Source organism: Antechinus flavipes, chromosome 3 (assembly GCF_016432865.1).
Source record: "Antechinus flavipes isolate AdamAnt ecotype Samford, QLD, Australia chromosome 3, AdamAnt_v2, whole genome shotgun sequence".
Lineage (NCBI taxonomy): Eukaryota > Metazoa > Chordata > Mammalia > Dasyuromorphia > Dasyuridae > Antechinus > Antechinus flavipes.
The window spans coordinates 459952717-459964744 of NC_067400.1; the positions used below are offsets into that span (position 1 = coordinate 459952717).

Sequence of the window (12028 nt, forward strand, 5' to 3'; positions counted from 1 at the left end):
TAATCTTTTTATTGATATATTAGTTACTCTGTGAATAGAAGAATAAACCATACAAACACACATACGGTACTTTTGGAGTACTCATTAGGTATAGATTAATATAGAGTGTAAGAAGTTTGTGTTTTATCTTTCACTTAAATATTGCTATGTATACTATGCAATTAAGATTTGAAAAATCTTGGACACTTCATGACATTAAAAATAATGGGATCTGTACAGCTAAATTATGTCCCATTAAAAATTACGTCATATGGGTTAGTTTTTAAATATGCATGTTATGTATAGATAATTATATATATATATATATCAATGCATCAATTTATGCATCAAGAAGATAAAAGTTTCTTTTTATTTTCAAAGTATTAATAATTGAATTTGTGAATATTTTGTTATCACCTAAAAACTCTATAAAACCTAGCTTTAGAAATGAAGACTGAAAGCCTTCTGCTCACTTTTGTTTGAATATAAAGATTTTACCATTGGTGACTTAGATGAAATTGCTCACTTGTCTTCATTCTTTGGCCAGATATGCTAAGTCTTCTCTCTGCTACCTTTGAGTCCTATTCACTAGGCTCAGTTCCTATTCATGGGTTCAGATGAATCTATTTTGTGGTACAGCAAATGCACAAGTTTTGTTTTCTTTTTTTTTTTTTTTTAAATAAATAAAGGGTTTAACAAATTAGGAATCCTAGGACATGTAGATAATATCTGAATTCTTTGCCATCTTACAGCTTCCATGCCCAGATCTTCCCAGAAGGCTTCTGACTGTCTTCTTTTCCATTTTCTTTGACCATGTTGTTTACCAAGTGGTAATTTTCTAGGCCCAGAATGATTTGTCTCTCCACTTTGAAGAGATCCTGTGGTCAACAAGTTGCGGGAAAATATTGACAAAGGTTTTAGGATTTTTTTAAGTATATGGAGGTTATTATAAGAACAGTAATATGTTTTGTCTTAAATCAAAACTATGGTGTTTTAATATCTTCAAACAGAAGAGGTAAGCCTGTTTCTTGAAAGAACAGCTCAGAAAATGTCTAGAATTCAAATGCAATATATATGTGTACATATATACATATATATGGTATTGTGAGGAAGGGGAGAAATTCTTAGGTGTATATTCATCTTTTAGTATGTAAACTTTATTTTTGTGAGCACTGTTAACATCCAACTCATTTCACAGGAGATAAGCCCATCAAGTAAGATAATCATACAATCAAAGAAAGGTGGTTAGCTAGAAAAAAAAAATGGAGCACGGGTATTTTCATACTGTCATTGCCTTCCAGGTTTGGGGTCAGTCTTCACTCCCTCAGCATGAGCTCTGCCAGGATAAACCTCCCTACCATGTTACAATTTGTGTAATGGCTGCCAATGGAAAAGGCAGGAGAGCAATGCCCGGCACAGTTAAGCCCCCGCCACACACACACATGTTTCTTTCACAGCTTAGGTTCAGGGAACGAAGCACTGTCCACGAGTGACCGTTGGGATGAGGTTTGTAAGGACCAGGATGATCCGCTCCTGGAATCAGGCTTCTAATCCTCTTCAATGAAAAGATCTTCCAGGACAGATTGGGAATTTGTCTTGCTTGACTTGCTGAGTATTCGGTGAATCATCAGGCCTTTGCTTGGAATGGCTGAGGGCTGGGCCATCCCATGATGTCTATGTTGAGTCTCCACAGCTCAACCCTAGATCATTAGGGTGTTCATACAAGAGTAAGTGCTGTGTGAAGTAGGTGAATAATGATACTCTTCGTAAACCAGAAGCTAGCTCTGATCAGCAGCATCCTGGTAAGGCTTCCCACTTTATATACCCTATATCTTGCATGGAGGCTTTGAGCGCCTCGTTACATCCCAGGCCTTCCTGTGGCCATGGACGACCGTCTCCGTTCTGAGAGGGTACTAGGGGGCTTTTCTATAGCTGTGTAAACCTCATGTGTTGTCTTCTCTTTTTGTCTTTCCCTTATGATACAGGGCCAAGCATACCTACAATAAAACTTTGCTGGAGCAGGTTCAGGAGTTGGAAACTAAGTCCAGAGAACTGGGGAAAACTATGCTTCGTGATAGTAATGGAAAGAGGTGGGGCAATTCCATCCTAATTTTAAAAAAAAAAAAAGTATCAGTTCTCCCTACCCCTTTCCCCATTTCTCTCCCATGTCTTTCTCCATCTTCCCAGTTTTGAAAATAATTGTGATTCCCCCCTCCCCCCAGAAAAGCCTTTGCACCTCCGGGAGCAAGCAGGAGTGAGGCTGTAGCCCCTGTCTGTGTGTGGCAGTGTGGAGCCCAGGCTCTCCTCACCACCAGGCCCGTTTTGGGGCAGGCTCCTTCTCCACTGCCTGGATTCCGTCTTGGGGCCTGTCAGCACCAGACTGAGCCCAGGGCGGACACGGGAAAGGGTCCTTGTGACTTAGGCAGATAAGAGCAGGCTCAGCTGCGTCCCCCAGAGGACTGGAGAGCAGAAGCAGTCTGTTTGGGTGTCTGGCCCAGGCCGCCTCTGCTGGGGATTTATGCGCTGTTTGGTTTCTTGCTAATGTACAGGGCTGCCAATGCGGATTCCTCAGCATGCTGATCTTCAAGGGCCATGCGCCTCCCTTGTTACCATGCCACTTGGAGTGGGCCTGAGCAGCTTATTAATTCTTTTTTCCCGGTGGCAGCATGGCTGTCGCGTGAGCTAGAGCTTCTCTCTGTGTGTACGTTTAAATGGTTGCCCCTCCTCACCTCCTCTGCCTTCTGCACACCAGCAGGCCAGCCATCTCCGAGAGTAGGGCATGCAAATGAGTCCTTGTTCACAGCATGGAATCATTCTGTAGCATGCTCAGTTATGGTGATTAAATTAGATTTGACAAAAACGACATAGATTAGCAAAGAGAAGAAAGCCTGGTGCCTGAGAAAAGTTTGCATCCTAATAGACAAGATCAACATTCTTTCAGTTTGGGATGTCTTTTTGGAAATAAAGGAATTATGCACATCCCTCGGTGAAAAGAGTTCTTTAATAATTGGGACATGCATTATTATTAAATACCTACTATGTGCCAGGTACTCTATTAAGTTCTGAGGTTAAAAAGACAAAAACCACAATAGTCTCTGCCCTCAGGGAGCTTATAATCTAATCTAGTGTTATAACTGATTCTTATGTCATCTCTTCTGATTGCAACAGTGCCCAAAGACAAAAGTTCCACTGTTTCTTGATTTATTATCACAAAAGCGAAACAATAAACTGAATTTTAAGAAACCTTCTTTGTAAACTAAAAATAAGCTCTTAATAAAGAATTGTTAATAAATTATATTTGTAATAAATTGCCCTTCCCACTCAGAAAAAAAGATCCCACAAAGAGATATAGGTTTTAGTGTTTGTTTGAATGGATCATTTTGGAATTGTTTCAAGAGCTTTCTATATAAAAAACAACTAAGAACTATAAGAACATGTCATTGGATGATAAGATGGAAACCTACAAGGCACTTGTATTCTGTATTCATTGAGGTGTGAAGTAAGAAATTTGAGAAGTCTGAATCACTCCCCAAAATAAAGATTTTATCATTATAATGAAAAATTTCTTTACAAATCAGGGCAACATAACACTGAGTTGATTATAGAGGAAAATTTCACATCTCAGTGTTTCACAAATGGAAGGACAAATGTTTGTAGCCATGCATAAGCTAAGATGAAGAATAAATTACCAGTTGACCAGTCTTTAAATGGTCCAGCAGCAGAACACTAGCTATGGGAAAATGAGTTCTTCCTTTGCAGTTACAGATGTTGACATTCCTAGAGACTTTCTGGACAGGGCTTTTCATTAGTTGCTATTTAAATTTTTGCCATTATCCTTCCTGTGTATTAGGGATAGGGCCAGAGAAAAATCGGTTTTTGAAAAAATAGAAAAAACCTTAATTATCTTATAGAAACACAATAAAAAGAGAAGTATTTCAACTCTTTTCAAAGGTGTTATTTTGGGAAATTTGAAGGGATTTCCATATTTATTTAGGACTTTTTAATGATAATGTTAGCAATAACTATCTGCTACTTGTAGTTTTGAAAAGAGACATTTTTATTGCTGATAATTCCTTGTTTAAAATTTTGAGGCAGATTGAAATACTGTTTGACTCTATCAGGAGGAAGTTGGAGCCTGCCTTGTATGCACATCTGTCTAGACTTTGCTCACCTTCCTCATTTGTGTTTACATATTGTCTAGTCATAAAAACTTAACAACTTCGTCCGCTCCTGATTTTTTTTTCCTGGTATGTATTCAGTATTTTCACAGACTCCTATTTTCCTAAGTTCGGACTACAAGCTCTTTTATCTCTCTTTATCCAAACATAACTTGCTCCCATAACTTGCATGAAGATGATGTAAGGAATCCCTCCCCCAATTCCACCTCCCAATGAGCTTGCTTTTCCCTCTCCTAATTGTTCCCAGATTTTCTGTGTGGTCCATCTGCAAACGAGAGCAACGGGGAAGTTCTGGAGTCTGGAGAGGTGCTGGCTTTATGCTTGTGTCAGAGCCTCCTGATTTGGGCCTCAAGATTGTTCCTTTTTGTCTCCATTGTGTGGAGGCCCCCTCCCTCACACCTGCTTCCATTGGTGCCGTTGGCCTGGCCAGGGGGAAATAATACGGGGCAGGGGAGATGGCTTCTGCAACCATGACCATACACTAAGTTTAAAAATGACCAGGAGCTGCATTCTGGTGCTGTAGCTCCCCTGCTCTCTCTCCTCAGACCTGCTGAGGGCCCCTGCTGGCCCCTCGGATACTCGTGTTTACCTAGATCCTTTCTAAGAGAAAAGCCAGTAACCGGAGTCCGTTTGTATCTGATGAAAGGGTGGTGGAGGGGAGAAGGACTGTCTGTGGTGACCATAGGCTTCCCAGGACCCTCTCCCCGGCCGGGATTATCTGTGCAAAGCTGCAGCCAAGAGACATTGTTAGAGTTCTGGGGCTGCTGCTCACAACTCTTAAATCAGGGAAAGTGGAGGAAACCACTAGCCTGGAAGTAAAAAGGAAGAGCCCTGGCAATGAACATTTTCAGTTTGCATGAGAATGGATTTCTTGGAGGCCAGTCCTTCTAAAAGGCCCAAGGTGGCCCGATTGGGAGCAGGCCCCTGTCCTGGATGCTCAGAAAAGATCTCCCAAGGCACCTGAAAGTTCTTCTCTAAGAATTTCTCAGGAAATTCTGCCTCAAATAGGAAAGAAGGAAATAAAGAGAAAGGAAGGAAGGAGGGAGGGAGGAAGAAGGGGAATAAGGAGGGAGGGGAAGGACAAGGGGAGGGAGGTAGGAAGACAGGGATACAGAAAGGAAGGGAGGAAGGGAAGGAGGAAGATCTAGAAACCTTGTGCTCTGTTTCCATTAACACATTTAAACAATAAGATTATCAAATTAACTATCATATTGAAATGTCACTATTGTTTAGCCTTAAGGGGTTGAAGAATGGGATTGAAAAAAGCAAAAGCTTTTTATTTTAAATTAAACAGTAAATGCTAGCTGTCAAGGTCTGAATGGGATGTTTCAATTCTACACTTCTGAAAAATGAGAGCTATAGCTCCTGCCCTCAAGAAACTTACATTCTACTGGAATAATATATGTACTCTGTGACAGAAGAAAGGAGTCCCATGAGAACTCTGTGTTTTAGGTAGTGGAAGTACACAGAGAAGGAAAAGCAATTAGATCCATAGGCTTGAGTTCTACTTGTCAAGATCTATGGTTTATTCATCCTAGTACCTAAGAATGTTTAGTTTGTTTATTAATGAGATACTAGAAGTTTTAAAATAAAGGATAAGGAAGCAGAGCAGTGCTTATTTATTAAGCAAGATGATTTTTCCTTGCTTAAATATTTTCATTTAATTACATCCTTTTTTATTAGCAAACTGTATTTTTCACAAACTGTCGTATCCAGCAATATCTTTTAAACAACAATGAAGCAATAAGGTCTTCCTCTTATGTTGCACAGTAACCATATAAAACTTACTTTATACTGTTTTGTACAAAATCAAAAATAGATTTCCTCTCTAACTTTTTTTTTTTGGGGGGGGGCTAAATTTTTTATTTCCCTTTACTATAGAAGCATCTCCTGGAGATTTCCCATTAAGGCTTGGGGGGAGGGCAAACGAATTCAGTTTCAAAATGATAGCTTTAGTTTTAAATTTTTCTTTAAAGAGTGTGGCTTAATTAAGACACTTCATAAAATGATATTTTGATCATTTTCAATAGTATTGAAATTTCAGGGTTGTATCCTCAACCCTGAAGGGAGGGACAGGGAGATAGATTTTATAACAAGCAAAAAATATATATAGTTTTAGCAGATGAAAATGTTATCTTGCTTTACCTCTCATTTAAACGTAGTTCAGCACTGCAGACTAAACCTTGTGCTAATCTAGGTCATTTTCCCCTCCCTTCTAATCTTTATCATTGAGGGAGAGGAGACAGTGAAGTGACAATTTTCTGCAGTTTGCTTCAGTCTGGTTTAAATATCAGATGTTCCTGTCCCTGCTCTTGCCTTTCACCAGTGAGGCCGGGGGATTTTCTTTCACTTAAGTGCTTTTCACCCAATATAACTTACTCTTGTGCTTTGGTAAAGATTGGCAAGGCTACCTTCACCCTCTCAGAGATAGTTATCTTCTTTGCCCCTCCAGTAGTACTTCTTCAGAGGTGAAAACAGATGAGCCGTTGTCCCGGTGACACCCTTCTTCTCCCCCAGCCCCAGCCTGTGCAGCGAGGGTCTGCTTGCTCAGTAGAGTCCTTGAGAAAGGGAGGACTGAGCCAGCTTTTGCTTTGGTCCTCTGGCCTAAGGCTGCAAACTCCTCACTTTTGGTGGGATCTGAAAAGCCAGGACCTGGGGCTAGGTCTCTAAGTGGCCCTTGTGGGATGTAATGTGGGACAGAATCTGAAATCCATCAGCAAGCTTTTCAGATAAATAAAAGACATTTCTCCCCATGCCAGGCTTAGTTTGGTACCAAGATTAAAAATATATGTATGTGTGTATGTGTGTGTGTGTGTGTATATATATATAATATATATATATAAAATATATGTGTGTATGTATATATATTATATGTGTAACAAAATATATATTATATATAATGTAATATAATTATATAATAATATATTCAAAAACACACAGTTTTAAGTGAGGACTTAACTTAAAAAAATATATCTCAAGACATTTTGTATAACAAAGAATAATCTTGATCTCCAAAAACAAAAACCAAATTGATACTGTTTTGCTTCTGAGACAGAATGTGACTTTTAAGCAAACTAGCAATCTTAAAATATTGAGAGGGGGACATTTTCTTTTGAAGATATTTGTTTTGGCTTCTTAAATTTTAAATCCATTTTTTCAAATGTTCTTGCCATTTCAGTAAAGAAGCCTGTCTCAAACCAGTCACACTTCTGCCAGGCTTCCAATCATAGATTCCCTCCACATTTAAGTTTGATGGTATGTCAGAACCAGAAGGAACCTAGTCCAACCACCCCCATTACAGTCATGACTTATTGGCAGAATTAGACCTAGAAGCCAGGTTTCCTATCTGCTGTATAGGACTCCTTCCTCCCTCTGTGTGATCTGGCCAAATCACTTAACTTCTCTATGGCAACCATAATGCATAGGAGGAAGTGCTGATTTGGGAGTCAGGGAATCTGGGTTCAGATGCTGCCTCTCATCCTATCAAAATGACACTAGAACAAATTGCCTCAATTGCCTGGACCTCAGTTTCCTCGTTTGTAAAATGAGGGGTTGGACCTCAGAGGCCAGTTGGTGCCTTTCAATTTCAGAACTATGATCTTACGAATTTAAAGAGGAAAAAAAAGGGGGGGGGATTACTAAAGCATATTCAAGTTAATTAAAATTCTAGTATGAACTCAAGAAGTCAGTTTTTTTAAAAAGTAGTATGGCATGAATGATGCAGTATTAGATGTTACCTGAATGCCACAAATCATTATTTCATATTTAGAAGAGCACAACTAGAGAAGTGGAGGGAAGAAAAGGAGAACAGGGAAAGAAACAGATAGCTATCTAGAAATCATAAGTCTGAGAATAGCATTCTTAAAATAATTTACGCAGAGTATCCTGTGAGAAATATCGAAACTGTTTTCAACAAGAATAGAATTAGGAGAGAAAATGTACAAGAGTTAGAAGTCTTGTTACTTTATGAATCCCTGAAGTTTAGAAGGGATATGAGCAGTCAGAAGCTAAGTAATATGATATTAGGGACAAAAGAGAGTTTATATTGGTATAGTCCAGAAAAGAGGTGCCTTACTGAGAAATAGGAATGAAATAATTTCCATGGAATATTTGAAAGGAGCAAGATACATTTCCAGTACAGACCTTAATGTGAAATTGAATTGGGTCAAGGGGATAAGAAGAAGAGTTTTAATTATTAAGGAAAAGCTCCTAGTTAAATGAACAATTAGACAGTGAACTTGACCAGCAGAGGAGGCTGATTTAAATCCCCATCCTAATTGAGGAAAACTCTGGAATAGGTAAAGGAAAGCACTAGTGAAACAAAGAGAATGAATGGTCCAGGAAATGACACTGGATTATCCAAATGGGATTTCCTGGTGACCATATTTGCATTCGAGGTGTAGGAGTAAGAGCTATGAAAAAAGTCAATCTTAAGAAAGTAAAACCTGCCTGAGCTATCACATGTAACTAAAGATATCAGAGGTCTTTGGACCCATGGGTACATTTTTTAAAATGAATAAAATAGTTTTAAACTTCCACTCACAAGAAATGCAGCAAAATATGATTCAATTCACTTTAACACAAATGCCTTTGTGGTTGGTTTAAGTGGGGAAAGTAATTTTTTTTTAAAGCCCAGTGCTATGGTAGGGTTTTAATTACAGCCTTCTCACAAAGTACTTGAGAGGCAAGGTTTTCATGTGGTTCCCCCTCCCCCTGTCCCTTTTACAGAGAAGGGAAGCTAGTGCACAGAGGTAAATCCAGTGACCTAAAGTTCACTCAGGGCTGAGATGAGAAGGGCACTGTGGACGCCACCTCTTAATACATTTGTTTTTGTCTTTTGTCTTAAAAGCAATAATCACATGTGAACTACACATCTTTCCTGATTAATATGTACTTCTTCGAGATCAATTCCATTCCCATAGCAGACTTCAGCAGCAGATTAATTAGTGCTGATGGTTGGTTGCATCCTTTCAGCAAACACCCAGGAACCATTTGGCTCCTTTTGTAAAACATCGATTTCATTTGCCCCTCAAGGCCAGCAAATAGAAGCAGTGGAAGGCAGATTTACAGAGGCAGAGATTATTTCATTATGCTGTTTACATAGTGAAGATATCAGCATTAAACATTCCAGTTAGAGATGAGCTCTTTAAGAGGTTCTCAGAAGATCTTGGTTGATTGCATTTCTGCTTCATTATCAGTAGGTTGTTTGCTTTTCAATTTAAAGACCCTCCTCTGGGTCTCCTTCTCCTTCAGGTCTGATTGATCTCAGAAAGTAAGACATTCCAGTTAGCTGGTAACTGATAACCAGAAACCCCTGCTAAAATTGAGTTACAACTTGGACATAATCCTACAGAAACCCGACTCTGCTCATTGTGTGGGCAATCCCAAAGTAATTGAGATAAAATGGACTTATTTGGTGTTCTTCTTGTGCAAGCTGGATGATGATTAGACTTTCCCGCCTGTAATCACTGAATATAATGGACTGACCAAATTTAAGGAGAGAACATGATTTTAAGGGAAATTCCTAGGGTAATTTAGAATTCACATTTGAATTTTTGAAAGTCCACAGCAGCCTGAGCAGATTTTTGGTTCCCCACTCACTCTTTTTTGGTTTTCCATAAGCTAGAAAGCTATAATCTTCTCTTTGGTGGGTATGGATTGGGCACTTTGATAAATCCATTGTTCCATTCTTGCCTAGAGTAGGATAAGGATAGGACTGGAGGTAGGAGTTCACTGGTATAGAGAACTCCCAGAAAAGGACATTCCCTTTACCCAGTGAACTTTAGAGAGCTGCCTCCATAATTGATGTGGTTATGGTCACTCAGGGTCACATGGTCAGTAGATGTCAAGACCAAAATGTGGGCCCTGGTCTACCTGATTTTGACTTCAGTTCTTTTATCTACTAAACCAGGCTACCTGTTTTCTCTTTTATTGTTATTTGTAGCAGCTTGGGGACTCTGCTCAGAGAGTGCCAGGCCCGGAATCAGGAAGACCTAAGTGAGAATCCAACCTCAAACAAGGGCTGTGTGGCCCTTGGACCAGTCACTTAACCGCTGTTTGCCTCAGTTTCCTCATTTGTAAAATGGAATAAGAGTAGCACTTGGAATGAGAGGATCATTGTGAAGTACCAAGCATGTACCTGGAGTATAGCAGGCCTTAGAAAATGCTTGTTTCCTTCCTTGTTGAGTTCCTATTATGTGCCAGGCACTGTGATGAGCCCTGGAGACCTAATGAGAGGCAAAAAATAGCCTCTGCTTTCTTGGAGCTCCTGGGTCTGGGAAGGGATAGGAGTGAGCGCTTAATGGAAGGACCTTGAGTTTTAGATGGCCTGTGGAGCCAGCTAATTTTGTATTGTGCTCATAATGCTAGTGTTTATTCAGGTAATTCCTCTTCCTTTGCCCAGTTTAACACCCCTGGGGTGGTGCTACTTGGGTATTATTCACACTTACTAATGACTAACTCCTTGGGTTCTTTCTTAGCCTGGAAAATGAAACAGTTTATTCTCTAGCCCCATAGTAATTAAGCCTTGGTCTGGGGTCAGTAATGCCGTTTTATGAATGACCAGCAAAAGGGCCTTCCTGAGTCCCACCCACAGACTTTTACATGTGCTGAGTCCCGAGTTTTGGCACCTTCACCAAAAATACAGACGTGGTGGTTGCCTTGGGCTGTTGGAATCACCAGAGCAGAATAGTGGCATGAAAGCTCAGATAAAATGCAGAGCTAAACTTCAGCCCTCCTCACAGATTTCTTTTAGGAAAGGGCCTGATGAGAAAAGGTATATTCAGAAACTAATTTGAACAATTGAGTCAAAGCTTTCTTCTTCTTTACTAATAAGATTAAAGACACAAATAAGCCATACTACCAAGGTAAAATCTTACATTTGGTTTCAAAAAAAGTCAGCCCCACAAATATGAGACAAGGAATACGTGGCTATACAGCAACTCAGCTGGAAAAGAATCTCAATATGAATTACCATATAATACACAGCAACAACAAAAATCACCCTCGTATATTGTTATATTCAAAAAGACAGAATCCCCAAAACAAGAGAGGAAAATGCTCCTGTAGGCCTCTGTCAGAGCCAGACCAATCTGGAGGATCTCATTGAGTTCTGCTCACCAAAATTATGGTCCCTAGGAAAGCAGCCCTAAAGGCAAAGGTCTTAATCAAAGGGACAAAAAGAAGAGATGTCTTCTTTAGACGTAGGGGTGACTTGCTAGCTGTCTTCACAACCATGTGGAACATGGAGAGAGTCTGGGAGCCAGGAAGATCTGAGATCAAATTTCATTTCAGACACTTACCGCCTGTTTGATACTAAGAAAGTCACTGAACTTGTGTGTACCCCAATTTTTCCAAGAAAAATGAGGTTAATTGTAGTGTCTTACCTCCCAGGGCTGTCCTGAGTAGAGCCCCAAACACTTGCAAACTCTAAAATGCTTCAAAGATACTGTTGTTGTGAGACAAGTAGTTGAAGATGGCTACCATGCATTAAATTAGATTGGCCAGAATTAAAACTAGAGGCAACAGATTGAAGGGGCAGAGGCAAGTTGAAGCTGGATGTGGGGATGACTTTCCTTGCCTCTAAAACTATACAGAAGTGGAATGGGCCCTCATAGGCCGCAGGTGACTCCTGCTTCCTGGATACTTCCAGCCATGACTGGACCAATAACCCGTTTGAGATGCCAAATGGGATTCTTGTTCAGTGGACTAAGTAGATGGTAAGATCTCTTATCATTTGTAGGTTATGCGATCCTCTGCTCCTTTGTCCATTGGTAAGCATTGCTAGACACGTGCCTTTATTTCTTGGCATTTCTATAGTTTCTAGTATTTTGGAGTGAAATAAAAAAATCTTACCCAGGGAATATTTGATG

General features: G+C 39.8%; 1 protein-coding gene across 4 annotated transcripts in view; it reads left to right on the forward strand.

Annotated features, from left to right (window-relative positions):
* Positions 1-12028, forward strand: part of ATP8A2 (ATPase phospholipid transporting 8A2) — a 769397-nt gene that overhangs the window by 728449 nt on the left and 28920 nt on the right. For 3 of the 4 annotated variants that reach the window (XM_051986556.1, XM_051986558.1, XM_051986560.1), the window contains exon 35: positions 1965-2069. The exons of the other annotated variant lie outside the window; for it this stretch is intronic. In XM_051986556.1, coding sequence (XP_051842516.1) covers positions 1965-2069 — 105 coding nt within the window. The remainder of the gene's footprint in view (positions 1-1964; positions 2070-12028) is intronic. 4 annotated transcript variants of the gene reach the window in all.